The sequence below is a fragment of the Carcharhinus amblyrhynchos genome, chromosome 3 (genome assembly GCF_965287045.1).
Source record: "Carcharhinus amblyrhynchos chromosome 3, sCarAmb.v2.hapA, whole genome shotgun sequence".
NCBI lineage: Eukaryota > Metazoa > Chordata > Chondrichthyes > Carcharhiniformes > Carcharhinidae > Carcharhinus > Carcharhinus amblyrhynchos.
In genome coordinates this window covers 90,168,610-90,191,308 of record NC_137326.1, presented here as the reverse complement: position 1 = coordinate 90,191,308, position 22,699 = coordinate 90,168,610, and the positions used below count along the sequence as shown (strand labels likewise).

General features: G+C 42.4%; 1 protein-coding gene across 3 annotated transcripts in view; it reads right to left on the bottom strand.

Moving 5' to 3' along the window:
* Positions 1-2,169: 2,169 nt before the first annotated feature.
* LOC145340918 (uncharacterized) overlaps positions 2,170-22,699 on the bottom strand; it is a 104,428-nt gene continuing 83,898 nt past the window's right edge. For 2 of the 3 annotated variants that reach the window (XM_080185494.1, XM_080185493.1), the window contains exons 14-18: positions 21,612-21,750; positions 19,093-19,146; positions 13,465-13,542; positions 5,817-6,101; positions 2,170-2,632 (exon numbers count right to left, since the gene is read on the bottom strand). In XM_080185494.1, the coding sequence (XP_080041620.1) occupies positions 2,616-2,632; positions 5,817-6,101; positions 13,465-13,542; positions 19,093-19,146; positions 21,612-21,750 (573 nt within the window). In that variant the 3' untranslated portion in view covers positions 2,170-2,615. The remainder of the gene's footprint in view (positions 2,633-5,816; positions 6,102-13,464; positions 13,543-19,092; positions 19,147-21,611; positions 21,751-22,699) is intronic. The other variant, XM_080185495.1, reaches the window with a different exon arrangement.

The window sequence follows — 22,699 nt, the reverse complement described above, 5'->3', positions numbered from 1 at the left end:
AAGTGGGATGTTGCAAGCCCAGGCAAGTCATGGGGGTTGCAAGCAGTGTGACATGAACCCAAGATCCCGGTTGAGGTGTCCTCATGTGTGCTGAACTTGGCTATCAGTCTCTGCTCAGCGACTCTGCGCTGTTGTGTGTCGTGAAGGCCGCCTTGGAGAACACTTACCCGAAGATCAGAGGCTGAATGCCTGTGACCACTGAAGTGTTCGCCAACAGGAAGAGAACAGTCTTGCCCAGTGATTGTCAAGTGGTGTCCATTCATCCGTTGTCGTATCGTAACATGGGATGTGGTGGACAGAGTACCCTTCGTCGTCCAGTACTTCCCTGGAGCGGAGAAGCTACGACATCTTCTCCAGAGTGTCCAACATGTCATTGATGAAGATGAACATCTTGCCAAGGCCATCCCCAAACCCCCACTTCTTGCTTCAATCAGCACAACCTCAGACAGACCATTGTCCGCAGCAAACTACCCAGCCTTCAGGTGAACAGTGACCACGACACCACATAACCCTGCTACAGCAACCTCTGCAAGACATGCTGAATCATCGACATGGAGGCCATCATCTCATGTGAGAACACCATCCATCAGATAACGGTACATGCTCTTGCAACTCGGCCAATATTGTCTAACTGATACGTTGCAGGAAAGGATGTCCTGAGGCATGGTACATTAGGGAGACCATGCAGACACTACAACAACAGATGAATGAACACCGCTCGACAATCACCAGGCAAGACTGTTCTCTTCCTGTTGGGGAACACTTCAGCAGTCATGGCTGTTCAGCCTCTGATCTTTGAGCAAGTGTTCTCCGCGGCAGCCTTTACGACACATGACAGCACAGAGTCCCTGAGCAGAGACTGAAGGCCACGTTCTGCACACATGAGGACGGCCTCAACTGGGATCTTGGGTTCACTACTTGCAACTCCCATGACTTGCCTGGGCTTGCAACATCTCACTTACTGTCCTGTCTGGAGACAATACACATTTCTTTAACCTATGCTTAATGCTATCTCCACTCACGTTGTCTGTACCTTTAAGATTAGTTGTAAAGACTAGCATTCTAATCAGTATTCTGTAAACTGTGTCTTTATATGCCCTGTTTGTAATCAGAACTCCCCACTCACCTGATGAAGGGGCAGAGCCTCGAAAGCTAGTGGTGTTTGCTACCAAATAAACCTGTTGGACTTTAACCTGGTGTTCTGAGACTTCTTACTACAAGAATATTGCTAGGGCTAGAAAAGTGTAGCTATGAGATTGGATGGGTTGGGGTTATTTTCCTTGGAACAGGCTGAGGGGTGACTTGATGGAGGTGTACAAAATTATGAGTAGAAGAGATAGAGTGGACAGGATAAAATTATTTCCTTTGGTGGAGAATTCTAGAGCTGGGGGACATAGATTGAAGGTAAATGATAGTGGGTGTAGAGGAGACATGGGGAAGAACTTTTTATGTAGAGGGTGGTGGGTGGCTGGAATTCACTGCCCAAATTGGCAGAGACCCTAAACTCTTTCAAAGAGTACCTGGATCTGCACCTTAAGTGCCGTAAACTATAGGCTGTGGGTTGGGATTAGAAAGAGCTGATATGGACAAGATGGGCCATATGGTCTCTTTCTGTGCTGTACTTTTTCCATGGTTCAAATGGACTCGGAGGTAATATTCTGGATGTGAAGTGCCAGAAAGTAGCCAGAGTGGATCAAAACCAGTGTCAAGTACACAAGTACAATATAAGATGCCTGGCCACTTTAGCACTCAACGCATATAAATATCTACTCACTCTCATTGGTATCATTCACTCACTTAACAAGAAACCTTACAAGCTATTGTGAACCTTTCACTTTACAAGATCTTCATTTCAACTTCATCAAATCCAATCATGTAACCCAAGCTTGTCACAAGGGAGACTGGAAATCATAAATCAGAAACGGAATTAACTGTAATCTGTAAAAATACACCATATTTATCTGTATCCAGTATTTTTGTATGTATGTGCATATGTGTGAGACTGAGTGGATGATGTTGCATTAATTTGGGGTAAGTGCTTTCCTTGGGGCAGTTGTGGGTCAGATTAGAAACTGGATTTGGCCTGTGAACCATGTTTTGCCCATGTCTGGATTAGAAAGAAAACGTACTCTTTTATATAAAACTTCATTTCATTTTAATTTCTCAATGAAAAAGAGATGACTAAAATTCTAAACATCCATTTAAAAGTACACCTTCTAGGCATTCAAAACAGGTCTCTGTACAATTGCAGTAACATTTTGTCCTCACATTTTACATCAGCTTTTTGTTTTAAGAATCTAGAAAAATATACATTATATACAAAAGAAGCTTATTGCTTGTAAGACATGAATAACGGTCTACATTTTTAAAGAAATATATACATACATCGATTGGTTTTGTATTTTTTATAAAAGTAACGTCTCGATTGTTTCTTTGTTGAAATATTATACAAAAATTGAAGTTTCATTTGAATTTTGCATTTTATTACAAAATAGACAATGTAGAAAAACGTAATCTACAAATGAGCAAATTGCACATGATTATGGCAATGGTTACATGGTGGACCTTAAAGACTTCTCTTCACATAGTATATTCATCATGTTCCTCGTGCATCCTTATTGATTACAGAAACCTGGGAGAAGACAACAAAAAAAATTGGTGATATTGTAAATAATAAAGAGAACAAAAAAAAGCATGAACAGAGATGTCAGGAGATTCCCACTTGATTTATCCTCAAAATAGTGATTCAGGTTGATGGTACAGAGCTTATATAGATTCAAGATGAATACCTATCAAATGATAGCCACAATCCTGTCCAGCTTTTTTTCCAAAAGTAAAGTTAGAACACAATGGGTGTGATTTTAATTCATTCTAAATCTTGCACAGAGTTAAGGTCGAGCCCACAATGGATCTGAATTTGTGTGGGAGTTCACCTGACCTCCTGCTGTAACTTTGACCGATACAAAGCTTTAGAAAAAGCTGTAAATGCTGGAAGCTGCCACTATCTGAGGATCTCGTCATTGACGACTGAAGTTATACAGGAAATTGGGACATTCACTGCCAATGTCCTCCTGTTCAAGAATCATTCAACTCCACTACAGAAAATTACAAAGTTTGTGATAAATCTCATCACTGTGAAATCAATAAGCATGACATTATTATTCATTCTCTTTCATACTGGAATTATTTTAGTTCAATGCAACTCCACGTAAGCTTTCCATTAGTTCAAATATAAATGTCTTAAAAAGAAGAACATGTAATTTATGTAACAAATTTATCATTGGGATAGAATTTCCACTCTGGGAGCACAATCAGTGATCTGACACAAATTACATCTAAATGTGAACTAGTTTTGTGAAGCATTTTTTGCAAGTTTCTGCTCAAGCTCACCAATTGTGCTATTTGCTACAAACAATCACTCTCAGGGAATGTTTTAAAACATCATTTTTTAAAAACCTTTACGTTAAAAAATTTTTTCCCCATATGATGAAGTGCAGTAATTTGATGCAGCTTGATGTAGCTGAGAATGGGTCGATCACAAAATAAAGTATTTTAATCCGTATATTGCCCATCAACTTTTTAAAATTCGTTCACAGAAATGGGTGTCGCTGGCTAGCCAGCATTTATTGCCCATCCCTAGTTGCCCGAGGGTAGTTGAGAGTCAACTACATTGCTGTGGCCCAAGAGTCACATGTAGGCCAGACTAGGTCAAGATAGCAGATTTCTTTCACTAAAGGACATTAGTGAATGAGATGGTTTTTCTGACAATTAACAATGGTTTCATGGTCATCAGTAAATTCTTAATTCAAGATATTTGAATTCAAATTTCAACATCTGCTGCGGCAGGATTCAAACTGAGTTTCTGGATTAGTAGTCTAGCAATAATACCACTAGGCCATCGCCTTCCCACACAGTTAGCCCAAATTTACATAACCAAATGAATTTAAAAATTATACAAAAGCATTTACTGGGGCCTGGCAATCAGTTTTTTAGCAAATAAAAACAAATTGCTTTCCAAAGTTTTTAAAATGTGGGTAGCACAGTGATTAGCACTGCTGCCTTACCGCTCTAGGGACCCGAGTTTGATTCTGACCTTGGGAGTTTGTCTGTGTGGAGTTTGCATGTTCTCCGTGTCTGTGTAGGTTTTGGTCAGGTGCTCCCACACTCCAAAGATGTGCAAGTTAGGTGGACTGGGTTGCCCCTCAGTTTGACTGTGAGTGTGTGCCCAGTGATGGACTGGGTGTTCTGGGTGTATCCTGCCTAGTGACCAGAGCCTGTCGGGATAAGCTCCAATTTGCAGGACCCTGAATTGGAGCAAGTGATGAAGTGAAGTGTCTCAAATGTATCTGTTAGTGTCCATGCATGCCAAAGATCCAGCTTAATTTTTAAAGCCTCTTTGAAGGCCAACAAACAAACGCAATGAGCGGGAACACACTATGTGGATTCATTTGTTCTGGGAACGTGGCCAGTTTTGTGGGCAGGGCAGATTCCAGTAAACTTATCTAAACTAGTGCAAAAGATTGCTGCGAACTCCGTTAGCAATCAACAGACCTTGTGCTCAAAATTCCACAAATTTTAATTCCATTTTGCGCTCAATTCCTGATTTCGGTCAAAAGACAAACAAATGGAAACACCATTACACTTTCGTCCTAATCTGTCCCCCAAATCATGATTTTTCCTTGACTTCAGTGGCTATTCTACACAATAATATGGAAAAATATGTAGACTGTTGCAGAAATAAGCGCTGTCCTCATTTGTGTACACTGTGTTTAGTACAACAAAGGTTGTGATTCCTGCAACTTCCAACACACCACCATTCTGCCTTGATGCAACCTATCACCAATCTGAAATGCTCTATTTGTTGTCTGTTTGGGAGATATTTATCACTGTTGAAATTAAGGATTCTAATATCCCCACTCAATTTTTATTTCAAAGGTAGAAAATAGAAACTCTAATTAGTTTTGGTTTTCCACTGACAGTATGTATTTTTAGCCTTACTGGAAGAATCCTGGCCTATCAGGACATGACTTCATGTCACATCCACTTAGATGGTGTGGTAGGGATCAAGGAGAATAATAGAGCTCTGAGCAGTGGGGAAATGCGAAAATTAGGCTTAGCAGTAAATCTGATTAATTGACAAGGCCGTTCTGGGATTTTGAAAGACTGATTCAATATCCATCAAATCAGAGCCAAAGTATTTGCTTTTATTTATGTGATCGACCTCTTGAGTTCTGAAATCAGTAACAGAGTCAAGGTTTAACAATTGTCCACATAATCTACTTGTGTGGATTGTATTATAAATTAAGCATGTGTATAAATTTCTTGGTTACTTCTATCTCTTCTGGTATTTGTAATGATCAATACAAAACACTGCGATCTTTGATTTTCCAGGAGAATGTGATGATAAGTGCACTTGGGATTTTTCAACGTTTAATACACTGACCTGTTTAATGTGCTCCTCAGTCAGCATTGCTCGGCTGATTAAGCTTGCCTGTCAGTTTAGACCAGTGATTCCCAACCTTTTATATGTCATAGCAAACTCTATACTACAAAAAAAATTGATGCACGCATATTTTCTCTGTCTTCTTCCCTTACTGGGAACTTTTTTGTTTTATCTTCTCCCTGTTCTCGCGCCTGTGTTTTTTAAAAATCTCTGTCTCTTTTGCTTCTCCCAAGGTTTTACCATCCCTTTAGCCACTGAACATTGGGAAGCACACCCCCACCACCACCTCCGCACCCCCCCCCCCACCCGTCTGTATCACTGGATTTATTCTGGAGCATCTCAATGAATTAAAACAGAAACATTTTCTCTGTACCTTCTAGGAGAATCCTGGCTTCCGGTTCAATGTTAGCATCTGAGAGTTTTCTCCGAAGATTGGAAGGAGTTGCATTGTCCACTTCCTTATTTTTCCATGCTTGCAACATTTTAAATATTTGTATTGTAGGTGGTTCTTTTTGTTCCTTGATTTTCTCAATATCTTGGGACTGCAGGTCAAGACAACTAATGGCAAAGACTTGCCAATTACTTCCGACTTTTTCTGCAAACTTCATTAACTGCTTCTCAGTGATAATATTATTCTTATTGCGTGTTAGTCCATCTGCTGCAAAAAATATACATTAAAATGAATTGGCAAGAATAGAATCAATTGTAAAGCTTCAATATATTGTTTTGAAAAATCTTCACAATTTTGTTGCAAATCAAGTGTAACCTGCTGGTGTCTGATTTCAGGGTTAATGCATTATGGATTTGAGTTCATCACAGTGGCATGATGGTCAGCACTGTAGGCTCACACTGCCAGAGACCCGAGCTCTAGTCCAGCCTCGGCTGACTGTGTGAAGTTTGCAAGTTGTCTGCATGGGTTTCCTCTGGGTGCTCTGGTTTCCTCCGACAGTCCAAAATTGTGTGGGTTAGGTTGAGTGTCCATGCTAAATTGCCTCTTAGTGTCAGGGAGATTAGTAGGGCAAATACATGGTCTTATGGGGGTAGGTCTGGGTGGGATTGTGGTCGGTGCAGGCTCAAAGGGCCTCTTTCTGCACTGTAGAGATTCTACGTTTAAGCTAAATCAAAGCACTTGAATTCAATTCTCTGGAAAAATTATAAATGTCACATCTCACTGAATCACAGTAAATATTGTGTGCTAGTTCTAATGTTCTCTTTAATTGGTGAACAGAGGCAGCACAATGGCACAGTGGTTAGCGCGGCTGCTTCACAGCGCCAGGGACCTGAGTACAATTCCCAGAATGTGTCACTGTCTGTGCAGAGCCTGCACGTTCTCCTCATGTCTGCATGGTTTCCTCCAGATGCTCCAGGTTCCTCCCACAGTCCAAAAGACATGCTGGTTAAGTTAATTGACAATGCTAAATTCTTCCTCAGTGCACTTGAACTGGCGCCAGAGTGAGGCGGCTAGGGGTTTTCACAGTAATTCCATTGCAATGTTAGCCTACTTGTGACACTAATAGATAAACTGAAACTTAAAGAAAATAAATATACTTCAAATCTGTTCATACTTTACAAAATATTCCAGCAAATTTCAGATCTATGAGTGTATACAAGGCATGCATTGAACTGGAGTTAAGCTGTCAGCACCAGACCATAGCGTGAAGAAAGAAGAGAGAGATTGGAAAGGTTGGCAAGATGCTGGGGGGGTCACAGTGAAGGGGGAGGGGGTAGAGTACATAAAACACACCGGCAGCAAGAGAAGAGATTATGGTCTGGATTAGAGATCAAGGTCAGAGAGAAAATAAAAGTCAGAGATTGGTCAGGGCGGCGAAGATCAGATGAAATGCCTTCTGGAAGGGATTGGAGGTCTTGAGGGAGACTAGGATAATCTGGGAGTGGGTGAGATCACAAAAATCGGGCTGGGGACTGGACATCACTGAATTCGGGCTGGAGATCGCTAGGGCAGTTGGTGGAAGAGATTCGAAGGGTCTCAGGGTGGGGATAAGAAGTCTGAACATGATGGGTGGGTGCAGTGGATAAACTGGATTCAGCAAGTAAGTGAGAGGACACTTAGCTCCTTGATACATGAGTTTTTGCCTCCTTTTAACCCATGGTTTTTCTGAGGCTTGGGAAACCCAACCGGCTGGTGTTAAATTTAATACGCTAGCTAAATATCAAGTACACAGCCTCGTTATAATATTTAAATTGTCAAAGCGGTTCCTGGGATAGGTTGGTTGCCTGCAATCCTTCCAAACTCCATGCCATCTCTATTAAAATCGGAAGTAGGCTGCTTGGAGATGGGTTGAGTTTGGGATTCAGATTTCAAGCACATTTGCACCTGTTTTAGCAGGTTAAAATTCTATTGTGTGATTCAAGAAGGAACACATGAGCTATGTGGGCAGCACAGTGACACAGTGGTTAGCACTGCTGCCTCACAGCATCAGGGACCCGGATTTGATTCCCAGCTTGAGTCACAGTCTATGTGGAGTTTGCACATTCTCCCTGTGTCTGCGTGGGTTTCCTTTGGGTGCTCCAATTTCCTCTTACAGTCCAAAGATGTGCGGGTTAGGTGCATTGGCCATGCTCAATTGCCCCTTAATGTCAAGGGGACTAGCATGGTAAATACATGCAGTTATGGGGATAGGACCTGAGTGGGATTGTTGTCAGTGTAGACGCGATGGGCTGAATGGTCTCCTGCTGCACAGTCTCCCTGTGTCTTCGTGGATTTCCTCCGGACGCTCCGGTTTCCTCTCTCAGTCTGAAAGTGCTGGTTAGGTGTATTGGCCGTGCTAAATTCTCCCTCATTCTACCTGAACAGGCATCGGAGTGTGGCGACTAGGGGATTTGCACTGTAACTTCATTGCAGTGTAAATGTATGCCTACTTGTGACTAATAAATAAACTTTACTTAATTTTTTTAGGGATTCTATGATGTGCTTCTTTATTGTGCTGCCTTATTTCTCATTTTTAACAAGACATATTTTCTCTTCAATTGAAATGAGCAAGGGGGTGGCATAGTGGTTAGCACTGCTGCCTCACAATGCCAGGGTCCCAGTTTAGTTCCAGCCTTGGATCACTATCTGTGTGGAGTTTGCATGTTCTCCCTGTGCCTGCGTGGGGGTCCTCTGGTTGCTCCAGTTTCCTCCCATAGTCTGGAAGACATGCTGGTTAGGTGCCAGACAGTGGCGACTAGGGGTATTTCACAGTAACTTCATTGCAGTGTTGACGTAAGCCTTACTTGTGATGAATAAATAAACTTTACTTTAAAAAGATTTGCCGTGTTTTTGTTATCCAACTTTCTCCTTTCCTTTCCTAAATGTGGTGACTCAGGTTAAGGAGGCACCAGTTACAGGTTAAGGAGGCACCAGTTACTCTCCAGCTCCTCCCACCCATCCCCCTCCCCAAGTAGCTAGTTGTCTTGCACAAACCAAAGCTGTAAACGGCTGTTCAGCCACCGATCACATCCAGACTGTCCGCTGGCATTCACACACACACTCTCAGGTAGAGGTAGTTTGTAAGCACAAGCTGATTGATTTTGCAACACTCCTCTAGTTCCAGCGATACTCGCTGTACAGCTACCCCCCCAGCCTGACAGAGGTCAAACGATTCAGCACAGAGCAGGGCATTGGGGCTGGGGCTTTCCTCACGTGTTTGCCTCATGTTTATCTTTGCCGTTATACCTTCCAAGGCACTGCTTTATGTCTATTGTGAACATATGAGGCAAACCAGCAGCTGCCCTTAATGTGGAAGGACATTCACAGCAAGGTTTCAACTTCCAGCATTCGACAAATAGATTTTTGCTGCCAATTCAAATGGATTTTCTGCAGACTAAAAGCCTTTGGCACTCTTGTTACAGGCTTACAGATAAATCAAATCCAATTGGTTATAAAAGCAGGAAAGTGTATATCTCCTGCACAATAAAGTAGAAAGATTAGTTTTATATGTTTGGCAGTTGATCAGAGGTTCCAGATATGAAAGATTGCTGTTAGTTTTGTTGTCCCACAAAGAGTTCCTTTGTTTCCTGATGTCCTTTTGTGCCATTATCCTTATTTCTTCACTTCCAGGCCCTCCTGAGTCATGAGCCAATCAGGCAGGGATGGTCATTCCACAGGATCAGGACCATTCAGATGAGAAGTCCCACCTACTGAGAGCTTTCAGCCAATCAGAGCCTGGCCGTTAATTTGCTCAGTGGCGTCATCAGCACAGTGATGGCTGCTGACACCCTCCGCAGGTTGAGGATTGACCCAGGCCAGAGGTAAGTAATGGCAGGAGGGGTTGGACAAGGTGGGAACCATGGGTGGAAGGTGCCATAGGTCAGTGGCAAGGGCAAGGTGGTTGGTGTCAGTTCACCTCCACCTGCTTCCTAAAGTCAGATCCCATGATCAGACCTTTCAATATGATACCCCCTCCCCCCCATGCCCTGTCCTCCCCGCTGGGTTAATAGTGGCAGCAGGATAAGGCCCTTCAGTGGGCAGTAATTATCCATTCTAGGGCAACAACTGGTGGTAGAGTAGGGAAGACTATCCATGGGCCTTCCCGCCAGCGACTTAATCCAACATCCTGCCTGATTAAGTATTCTCCCTACCTCTGAACAGGCCATGAGAAGATTCCATCCAGTGTTTCCAGTAGTTGAAAAGTCAATAACCAGTGGGCATGGATTTAAAGTGATTGACAAAGGAAGCAGAGGAAATGTTTTTGGAAGGCACTGCCTGTTAGGGAGGTAGATACAGATTCAACAGTAGCCTTCCAAAGGGAATTAGATACATGCATGAAAAGAACAAAATGCTTTGATGTGAGGAAAGAGATGGGAAGTGGGACTTACCAGGTCTCTCTTTGAAACAAATTGCTGTACTATTCCATGATTCTAGAAATATTTGTACTGGGCAAGGTTCTGGCAGAAAGCCAGTCTCGTCAAAAAGCCATCCTATCAACCTTTTATGGAGGCATTTATGTATTTGCCCACATAACAAATTGACTGTATATTAAAACTAATTCATTGCCCTGTAAAACATTGTTAGATATAGTGGAAACTTAAAAGTCACCAGATAAAGTGTAAGCTTAGTATGCCTTATCATGATTTGCAACTTTTTTTCTGACAAACATTTATCACCATGATCCAAGGATGAAGCTCCATCACCACGTCAAGGTAAAGATACCGATCAAATGCCAATGCGAGAATATTCTATTGGCACAGATCAATGACATGTTGCCCTCTACTGTACATTACTTTAATTGCATTATCAGCTCAGAGTTTGCTGGAAAAATAACAGACAGCAAAAGCCTGAGCAATGTGAGGCAATTAGGAGGTATGCCATGAATCATGAATGTCCATCAGTTGTTCAAATATTTTTGCCACTGCCTTTGTAAGTCTCACAAAAATGTGAGCTGAGCCCAGCTCCTCTGAGTTTTAGGAAATTGCTAGATTTATGTTTTAAACGTGAATTAAATGCACCACAGAAAGTTTGGGGTGGTATTTAAGGGTGCAAGGGCAGAATTTTAACTGTGGTGTGCCATTCCCAATGGGAGCCACTTCCATTCTGTTGCTTTTTGCTGGTTCCCAAGTGATTGCAATTAAAATTTACAGTGCCGATGGTGTATATGGGAGATGTGCGAATACAGGGTGGGGGGAGAGAGATTTCAGCGGTGTAACCCGCCATCAGTCAACAACTCAGCAGGTACTGGTGGATGACAGAAGAGCAATTGCAGAGTGACCCAGGCCACAGGTGACTAATGTGGGATTTGTGGTTTCACTGGGTCAAGGTCAAGAGGGGAGGGGTGCGGGGGGGGGGGGGGGGGGGGTCAGCAGCAAGGGTATTGAGGGATGGCTCTTATATCAGGGCTTTGGGCCCCTCAACGTCCTCCTCATGTCCAGTCCCTCAATCAGCCACTGAGTGCCTTTCATTAAGGGACTCCACCCCCCAGGGAGGCAACAAACTGGCCACATGGTATTAACTGGGCAGCACGATAGCATAGTGGTTAGCACTGCTGCTTCACAGCTCCAGGGACTTGGGTTCAATTCCTGGCTTGGGTCACTGTCTGTGTGGAGTTTGCACATTCTCCTCGTGTCTGCGTGGGTTTCCTCCAGGTGCTCCGGTTTCCTCCCAAAGTCCAAAGATGTGCAGGTTAGGTTGATTGGCCATGCTAAAATTGCCCCTTAGTGTCCTGAGTTGTGTAGGTTAGAAGGATTAGTGGGTGGATATGGGGATAGGGCCTGGGTGGGATTGTGGTCGGTACAGACTCAATATGGGCCAAGTGGTCTCTTTCTGCATTGTAGGGTTTCTATTTCTAGTTGCCATATACACTGCATGGTACTGGGCTGTCTGCAGCTGGGCTAATATCAGTGGCAGCAAGGTGAGGCCCTTAAGTCATAATTAGTGAGCAGGTCAACCACAAGCCTTCCTGCTCGGAACTTAATTCTGGAAGAGATGGGAAGGTGGCGAAATTCAGATATGCCACAATCTTGCCTAGTTTTGCCCTTTACTCCTCCAGATTCACAACCACAGAGGGCGGAAGATACCATCAAACGTTGTGTCTTTGCGTTTACCCTTTATTGAATGTCCATGGTAATGTTCAGGGTTGTACTTGACACTCTGTTGGACATGGCTGAACTTGCAGGCCTAGCTGGCCCTCCCTTCTATGCATTGTAAAGGACATTGTAAGTTCAGTGGGGCTAGTTGAAATGTCACTGATGAATTCAGAGAGCAGTTAGCACTCTTGCCAGCCTAAACCCTGACATGGACCCACATGTGGACAGCCCTGACACTATCCTCATTTTCTTATCATGTTTGTTTCCACAATCTCCAGGACACCAGGCCCTGCTCACTTCACTCACCCATGTCCCTGACCTCAACACCTGTCCTCCCTTGGTTCCTTCTTCAATACCTCATTGTCCCAAATCCCGCTCCACATCTCTCCCTCACCACTGAATCGCCCTTGTCAGACCCAAGCAAGCTGCCACTTTCCCGCTTCCCCTCCTTGAAGGAAAACCGCTGACAAAAGATACAAATACGAAGTGCGTGCCACCAGACTCTTGTGCGCCGCTGACTTTATCATGAAGGCAGGATGTGAATACAAAACCATTAAGTATGTCATATGGAATGCCTAGTATTAAAAGTAGGAAACCAACATGTGGTATGAAACCCAGCCTGTCACAAACACTCCACTGAGTTCATCTCCAAATGTGCACTGGCTAGTGGAAAAGCAAAATTTTAGCATCTGTCCAATTAGATCACCCCAGCCAACACACTTCCCGTTTTTACAGGCTCCATAAAACCCCTCACCCACTCAAGGCTTCTTTTAGTGACGAGATTGAAACATATAAGATTCTTAAGCAGCTTGACAGTGTAAATGCTAAGAGGATGTTCCCCCTCATGGGAGAGTCTAGGACCAAGGACATAGTCTTAGAATAATGGGCTGCCAATTTAAGACTGAGATGAGGATGAAATTCTTCTCTCAGAGGGTTGTGAGTCTTTGGAATTCCTTGCCACAAAGCGCTGTGGGGGTAGATTCTTTGTGAATATTTAAGGCAGAGATAGATAGATAAGGAATCAAGGGTTACAGGGAAAAAGCAGGAACATGGACATGAGGAATGTCGGATTAGCCACGATCTTATTGAATGGTGGCGCAGACTTGAGAGGCCAAACAGTCTACTCCTGTTCCTATACAAAACAGAAAGTGCTGGAAATCTCAGCAGGTCTGACAATATCTGTGGGGAGAGAATAGAGCCAATGTTTCGAGTCTAGATGACCCTTCATCAGAACTCAAGGATCAGAGCCACTCTAAGATATCTAAGCAAAATCACTGAAAATAGACATAAGAGGTTCATGAAAGCACATTCCTGGTTTAATGTTATCTCAGGGGTTCTGATTAGTTGACAAGTCAAATTCTTATTGTTTAGAATGTCGTGTAAATCACCAATATCATCATGATTGTAATCACATAAATGAGATATGACACTATACACCATCCTCTTGCACACACTGTGTTTAACTATTTAAGTCTACTGAATAATTTGAAATACCATACTTGCATCATTCCATCGTGGTCTTTTGGAACTATTCTCTTCCATTGAACAATCATTGCTTGATTTCCTTCTCCGGTTTTCTGAAGGAAAAGGAATTATTCACTAACAATTGATTGACAAGTTTATTTTCCACATAAGCACAAAAATAACATGAGTTTTTACAGTGCCTATAATGTTGGTGTTTCCAGATATGATACAAGATAAATATTAATGAGGCTTATGTAGTATAAGAAGTTAATTTTAACTGTGTAATATGAAATGATCAACATCACTTGGTTTGCTTTCTTTCTTGTAACCTCCTGTAAGATACAGCCAACATAATAAGATGTTTCTCAATAAAGCTCCTGTTCTCCAAACCACAGCATATATTCCTATTAGTCTAACAATACTAAGAATATTACATGGTGACAGTGAGTGAAAGGTGCAAAAATTGTCCTGTCAAAGAGGCTAAATGCCATTTATGCAACAAGATGGGCCATCTTGGGCTGTGTGCCACAGCAAGGGGTCTGTGGCAGAATACACAAAGCGAAATCATCAAACCAGGGCAAGGCACATGAATTAGATGATGTTCATGATATTCAGGCACCTTTCTTTGGGGAGATCCAGAAAAAAAAGTGGAAGCTACCAGACTGCAGATATTGTGGCAGAGGCAAACAAGACCACTTTTATGTTAGGCACAGTTGCTGCAGTTTCTGATACCAAATGTTGGTTCAAAAGAAGTTCTCTTCAGCCATCATGCATTAAACTAGACAGGTCGGGATGGTTAGAGCTCAAGGTCAAAGGAGAACTGAATGCAACCCTTCAATATTGAGAGAAAGAAATTACAGAAACTTCTGTGATTCAGAACCCGAGTCGCTCACTCTGGAACAGGAAGGATTGTATCAATTTGCAGAATGGAGGAAGTGAAGAGCCTGGAAGATCAACCCAAAAACTTCACAGCTGAATTCTCACAGCTGTTTATGGGAAAGCTAAAGACAGCATCCCATGAAACTCTATGTCCTGGATATCCTTTATCCCAGTGTGCTTAGTTACACCCAGAAAAGTTCCTCAACCAGTCTTGCCAAAAGAAGGTAATTGACTCTATGTTGAAGCAGGGGCTTATTTCACCTTTCATAGAACAACAAACTGGTGCTCAAGGAAGGCCCTGGTGCCAAAACCCATTGGATCTATCACAATCTGCGTGGACTTTACAGAGCATTTGAATGCAGAGTTCATCCTATTTGTCACTGGATAAGAGCTCAGCTAAATTAGGGAAGAATTCAATCTTCATGAAGCTCGATGCAAATAACGGTTTTTGGCAATTTAACCTCGATGAAAAGTACGTTGTGAAGAGGAAATGAGGAGGCTACAAAAGGAAATAAATAGATTGGCTGAGTGGGAAAGATCTGGCAAATGAAATTTAATGTTAGAAAATGTGAGCTTATCTATTATGGAAGGACAAATACAAAGGATAAAAAAAGTCTGCACAGTGAGACATTGCAGAGCTCTGAGATGTAGAGGAATCTGGATGCCCTAGTGCGTGAATGACAGAAGGTTAGTATGCTACTACTGCAAGTAATTAGCAAAGATAATAGAATGTTATCATTTATCACAAAAACTATTCAGTTATACAGGGCATCAGTGAGAGAACATCTGGAGCACTGTTATAGCACTCTTACAGCACTGGTCTCTTTATTTAAGAAAAAATGTAAATACATTGGAAGTAATTCAGAGGAGATATACAAGATTAATACATATAATGAGTGACTTGTCTTATGAGGAAAGTCTGGACAAGCTAGGTTTGTATCCACTGGAATTTAGAAGAGTAAGAGGCAACTTGATTAAAACATATAAATCCTGAAGTATCTTGACAGGGTAGATGTTGGGAGGATGTTTCCTCTTGTGGGAGAATCTAGAACTAGGAGTCACTGTTTAAAAGAAAGGGGTTGTCCAATTGAGATAGAGGTGAGGGAGAACAATTCCTCTCAAAGGGTTGCGAGACTTTGGAATTCTCTTCCTCAAAAGGTGGCTGAGACAAAGTCTTTGAATATTTTTAAGGCAGAAAAAGATAGAGTCTTTATAAGCAAGGGGGTGAAAGATTATCGGGGGTAGGCAGGAGTGCAAAGCTGTGGTTAAAATTGGATCAGCCACAATATTGCTGAATGGCAGAGTTGGCCTGAGGGGCTTAGTGGCCTATTCCATTCCTGCTTGTAATTTGCATGTTCAATTGCATCACAGACATTTGGGCATCACAAAATATTGAGCCAGAACAAAATACTCTGTTTGGTGGCCAGGTCTCGCAAAGCCACTGGAAGAGATGATATCAAGTTGTATTACTCATGCTATTCATTGTCAGGAGAGGACACAGCCATTGATTTTATCTTCCTTCCCACCACAACGATTAGGATGGACCTTTTTGAACACAGAGGTAAGATGTTCTTAATCACATTGGACTGCTACTATAGATATATAGAATTCACACAACTGAAAGATCTAATTCCTGAATCAATAATTGCTTCAGAGATATTGGACCGCTGAAGGAGATATTCGCAACAAATAAGCTCTCAGACCTTGCAATCTCAGATAATAAACTGCAGTTTGCCAATTAACACACTGAAGAGTTCACAGAATCATATGGATTTGTCCACATTACCAGAGCTCCCAAGATAACCTCAAGTCAGCAGTGGAGCTGAAAGAAGGGTAAGAAAGAAGGGAAACATGGTGAAACCATTGTTGGAGAAGAATGAAGATGTCAAACTTATCCTTCTTGGCTATTGCTCCACATCACTCCAGGTCATGGGAAAAAGACTGAGAATTCAGGCGAGATTTTCTGGATCTGTCCACCACAGGAATTGTAACGGGTGGGACCTCGGGCAGGAATTTCTGGTCTTGGGGTGTGCGTGGCCAGGAAACCCCACTCCTCAACTCTCTACCCTCCTACATACACTCATTCCACAAGAACAAGCTGACGTCTTGCACAAAGTATGACAGAAAGAGGACAAATATCATTCCAGTTGGAGGTGGAACTACGGCAAGCACCACAAGGCATTCAACCTGCCAAATCACCAAACAGGAGAGCCAATTTGGAATTGTGACCAAACTTCCTTTGGCCAAGTGGTTGAAAAGGCACCAGATCCATGATTCTACTTTGTCCAATGAAAGCAAGGTATATGAGATGGAACAGATCAGCACTGGCTGCCACACAAAAGCAGCCTCCTACCCCGTGGAAACGGTCATCAACAATAAAACCAGCCAGAAGTGCTGCATTCATCCAACAATCCAGATGACAGACTGACCGGTGAACTGCAGTCATCTGCCCAGCAGAATCTGAGAGACCATCCCATGTCTCAAAACCCCAATCCTCTAACAGGACCTGTTCTGATAGATTCATGAAACCATCATAATGGCTGGCCCTAAAGAAAATAAATGGAGGAAAGAAGACCTTGACAAAGAAAACAAGATTAAGGACTGCAACACACTAAAGTTGGGGTTTGTTTGATTTTGAAAAAAAAACTTGCCAACTCTGGATGGCTGTATTAGAGGTTTAATTACATGATCACCTACCTCCAATCAATCCACCTCCACACATTCGCCAACCTACCCAACCTTGCAGAGCCTGACCTTTTCACACCATTTAGAATAGACGCTTGCCAATTCAATGACTCTTGAGCGCTATTCAAACAGCCTTTTTTCCCATGGCCAATAATTTTATAACTAATACTCTCGTAAATTTAAAAAGTGAAAGAAACACACATTCCTTTTCAATTTCCCCAATAGTTTTTCTCCGGAGTTTGCTCACGGCAGTGTCCCAGAGATTCATCTTCAGTTCCTGGAGACTCCCGCTGCTCACAATATAAAAATGGCAACCAGATACTTGAGGAGATGTAATATAAGGGAGTTAATTCTAACTGTGTAATTCTAACTGGGTAATTCTAACTGTATAAGCTAATCAGTTACTGTATAACTCATCACAGAAAGTGATAATATGTCACATGGTTTGCTCTGTCTTGCAGCATTATCTAAGCTGCAGCCAGCACAGTAAGATATTTCTCAGTGATGCTCCTGTTTGCCAAACCACAGCAGATTCAGTAAATATTCTGTATTAGTCAAATAATACCAAACTATTATGGTTCATATTAGGTTATTTGGCTCATGAGACCCTACAGTGTGATGTCAAAACATTCACATCTTTTCAAATAATTGCCTCCAATACATTACCCTTAAGTCTAATTTATGCATCAATCACTCTCTAAGTGCCCTTTAGTAGTTTGCACTTGTGGTTTATTGTCCCCCTCCCATAGTTAGTTTTAAGTCCTATAGCCTACGCTGTACAACTTGGTAAGATTTCTTAGTTATTCCAAGATATGTTCTAACCACAGTCTGAGAATGACAACCTCTGTCTGGTGCTCTACTGTTTTGGCGATATAGTTCAGTATCCACTTACAAAGTAGATTTTTGCTCCAGTAATTGAACACAGTGGATTTCTTTCAACTTCATCCTTAAGTATTTTAACACAGTTAACACAGTACTTAAGTTAGCCTTTTCCTTCCAGTATGCAGTACTTCATAGTTCTGTCTACTATGCTGTGCCCATTTAAACATCTTGTCCAAATCATTTCTTTAAATTGCTCCTTCTAGCTTGCTATCCTCTGCAAGACTCGCCAGTTTGAACTGAGTTTCCGAATTGAGGTTTTGAAGTTTAATGACATCCAGTTCTAACATCAGTAAAGCAGTAGGAAATAACAAGCTCAGTACTAAAGCATAAGCGTAGCTCACTTAAATCTGTGTGACCCCGCCAATGGTACTTTAGGAATATTAATTAAAAAACCTGAGCGAGAAAATGTAGTTTGGAAAAAGGTTTGTAATTTAGTTTTGCATCAAATTAGTGTGATTGTTATGTGGGTGTGGCAGAAGCAATTCTTCACATGTAGTTTGAATTTATCCAGTTCCAAATTGCTTCTAGCTTCTGCTTTGCATGTCTCACTTTGCTTAGTGAGAAAGGCAGATAACCTTACATTATTTTATAAATTATGTTGGATCACCTAGCTAGCCACTTTTCCTTCAATTTGGTAATTAATGCAGATTAGTTTATCATATATCTTGTTAACTTTTTACCTAAAGAAACATCTTTGACGATGCTTTAATGTCACTCCCACTGTCTGTTTCCCTCTTTTCAAGGCATTGCCTCTTACTGAGATACAATTCTACAGGTACCCACAGCCCTTAATTATTTACCCAAATTGCCATACTTCCTGCATCAGCTTAGATGAGGAGTGCTGGCAAAATATCCAAGCCAAATCCCAACCTGACCTTTTCACATGCACTTTCCAGCAGAGGTTGGGAAAAATCGATCAAGAGGATATTGATGTTGGGGCCTTCTGTAGCATCCTTATCATTATCCCTAGTTAGGAACTGATCATGTTATGAATTCTTCCCCTTAAATGCTTGCTAGAAAGCAAGTCTATGAGTTTCACATCTCAATACCCTGATTCCTTTACAGCAAGTTATCTTCAGTACTTATGTAGATGTGTACATCTTATTACAGCAAGACCCCATTGTACTTTTAATTACGATATTTTACCAAATCAATCACCATTTTAACCCTAGCATTCTGTACATCTTTATTAAGAAAATGCCAGAGTAAGAACTTACTGTTAATGTCTCTTGATTTTCCTTCATCATTCTGGTCACGGTTTGCCCAGTCACCTACAATGTTATTTCACAATATAATAATACTCTTCTGATTAAAGGGGAGAGGTTACATCTCAAGTAAAATGGTGTAATTAGCAAACAAAAATAAACTTAAAAGATGAAAGCTGCAAAGTATATAAAAGCATGAAGAATAATTTCAAATTCAATTTGTTATTTTTATAAAATTCAATGATGTTTGACTTGTGGAACCTGTGGAATTCTCTACCACAGAAGGCTGTGGAGGCCAAGTCATTGAATGCATTCAAGAAAGAGGTAGATTTTTATGGCATCGAGGGATATGAGAAGAAGGTAGGAATATGACATTGAGATAAAGGATGGGCTACGATCATTTGAATGGCAGAGCAAGCTCAAAGGGCTGAATAGCATACTTCATCATCTAGATTTTATGTTATGTGAAGATTGGGCCTGAATCCCAGGGTATCCATTCCAGGAATTATACTGTGAGGTGGAGAGACAATAGAGCCAACGGGGACAATTCTCCCATCGTAACCTGCAAATGTTCTGGTGTGTCGGGAGGGGGGTTGCCATTTTGCTGGATTCACGTGTTTCTGATGCATGCGCGTCTCCCAGAGCCAGGGAACAGTCGCAATTTCCAGTCGCTGGAAACCGGCGGGAAGAGAGGCAAGTGATTTTAATCTGTTTTAAATGTATTCTTAATCTATTTTGAATGTGATTATCGGGCCCAGCACAAAACTTGCTGGGCTCGACAGCATCTCCCACCGGGCCAGGAGTATTTCACTCCAGCAGGGTTTACATTAGCTCCCCACATTTGGGGACCTAGCAGAAGACCATGCCGGAATGATGGGGGTGGGGAGAGAGGCAATTGGGCCCCCCCCCAGGGGGTCAGTAAGGGGGTGGTGCCCCTGGGCACGGGCACCCTGGCAGTGCCAGTCAGTAACCCCTAGCACTACCCAAGGGGCAAAGTGCCCATGCTCAGGGAGACATCTTGGCACAGCCCACCAGGCATGGGCAGTGCCAATGGGGTGGGGCCTAAGGTAGGCAGGGCCCGGGGCAATCGGTGGGGGAATCCCACTGCCATTCTGCAGACAGAATCAGTCAGGGCTGGAGGGAGGCCAATGTTCGGGGCAAGCTGCTGGGGAGGGTCTGCCTCCTGTCAGGGGGGTCTGCCTCTGGGGAGGGTTGCTGGGATGAGGGACGTGGGGGGATCGCTACTGCTAAGTGCAGGGGCTGGCCATCGGGGTGCTCTGGGACTGGGGGTTGATGGGGGTGTGGGGTGTGGTGAGGCTGGCCCAGGAATGCTTGTAGGGCCATGAATGTGCCTGGTGGGGGGTGGTGCTGAAGGGGTAGTACTGCGGAGGGCCAGGGCTGGCCAGTGATTGAGTTGACCAGCAGACGGTGTGACTGACAGATCGGGATTATTGCGCATGCACAGAGTTTCAGAGCTGTCAGACTCCGGCACAAATAGGCCCTGCCCCCTGGGTTTTTAATGATATTCATGACTGTGACCTCTGCATCGCACAGAGTGGGGAGATTCGGGTCTGAAGCTGCACTGAGAAAACGGTGGTGATCTAGACCAGTTTTCTCACCAATTCAGCACTTTGGGGAGAATCATCCCCAACATTTCAAAACATTGCTTCCATTGTCTCTCCACAGATGCTATCAGACCTGCTGTGGTTTTCCAGCATTTTCTTTTTTTGTTTTAGATCCCAGCATCCACAGTATTTTGTTTTTATTATACTGTGAAGTCCTGATATAGAATGAACTATCATTAAAATCTGTCTGTCTGACATCCTTTCTTTCATCAGAGATTTAGGAAAAGGGACCAGCTGTTGTTCCAAAGAGTAAAATGGATGAGATAAGTCAGACAATAATGATTTAGTAAAATTATTCTTGATTTACACAATAACAAGATTGAATGAGGATTGAGGGAAGTAGAATACTGTTTAATGTTGAGGCTTTTGGAAAGAACAGACTGGGTTCTGAGTCAATGTAATGAGGCTTGACTTCCTCACGGTATGATGCAGGGGAAAAGAAGAATGTTTAGGAGGAAGAAAAGGAAGAGTTGAGGGGGTAGGCTTATAACAACATTGGGAAAATTAGTAAATCTTTTGGTAAGATTCCTCCCTAAGGTGTCATTTGGGGCAAGACCAGGACTGCAATCTGTGCCAGTATGTCCGACACAGATCAGATAGCAATCAACTCATGCTTAGTGCACTGAAAGAGCTCCCATGTGAGACGCGCCGGTATGGAGTCCCCAGATGTGTGACTCACCCGAACTGGACCACAGCTGAGCAATGTTAATAAGGGGAAGCGGCATTTAAATGCTCCCTCTGCACTCACAGCCAGTCACACCAGGAGGATGCTGCATGGAGAGCAGCTCCACACTACATGGAGGCAGATCCCGAAACGCTTCTGGACGCAGTAGAGGAGAGGTAGGCCACCCTACAAATTCAGATTTAAAATATCTAACAGTGAGCACATATTCTGGAAATACTCACACTCCCGCAGTTTTGAAGTCCACATTGTTTCGCCTGAATCTATGTCCGTTAGCGTTAGTTGAAGATCTTCTGGTTGTTCCAAAAATACTTCAAAGTAACTTTTACATTTAAGCGGTGTCATGTCAAGAAATTCAATTTCCTATTAAAATAAACAAAGAACTTTACCAATCCTTCTACTGAAAATAACATTGCAGCATTTAATTGTTAACCAGGACATACATTCATGATCACACACACGGTCCATTGTACAAAGTCCTCATTACCACTGCACGGGACAAATATTTCCTCACAAAACTGTAAACATGTCCTTTATAAGCAAACGTATAAGGTAATACAGGACACAAAGGAATTATACAGGACACAAAAGAAATCTTGTGCCAAGGTCAGAAATATTGGAACTTGGTTGGAATTTCCAAGTCTCGAACATTGCACTAAATGAGAAGAAATAATTCCCAAAGATAGGTTATTGAGATACTTCAGGCAAGCTCCAAGCATCAAAAAGGTTTTTAATTGCGAGTCTCACTGTTGGAGGGTGAGAAGTCATTTGCTGCTGCAGGGTTTAAAGTTCTGAAGTAGTTTAAAGGATTAGGCATCATCAGATTTATTTATGCTGCTGCTGGCAAGTTACTCTGCTAGAAATGTCTTTAAAATTAGCTACTAGAAAGGAACCTTTGATATAGCTGGGAAAGTGCTATAAGGAGAGATGTTTAGTGGAAGGAGATGGCAAAGCCAATGAGTGGCAATGGCAACATCCCATGCTCGGACACGGTGCCAGAAAGAGTCTAACAGCCCCACTAGAACAAGAGAAGAGGAACATTTTGGCGTAATGAAATATACTAATGATGCCTGCCACTTACAAAAATCACTTTCTCTCAAACTCTAAAAATGTGGGGATTGTTTACAATCAATATTGAAAAGGAGCACAGTGTCCTCCAGATACCCAGACTTTGCCTGTAAATGTTCTATTACTCACTTTATTCTTTCACCATGAAATATTACCTCCCAGAATATGTAACTGTGGATTGCATCTCTCATTCTCCCCATCATGAGCTGCTTCTGTGTATCGACATGGTAAGCAAAGTAATCTG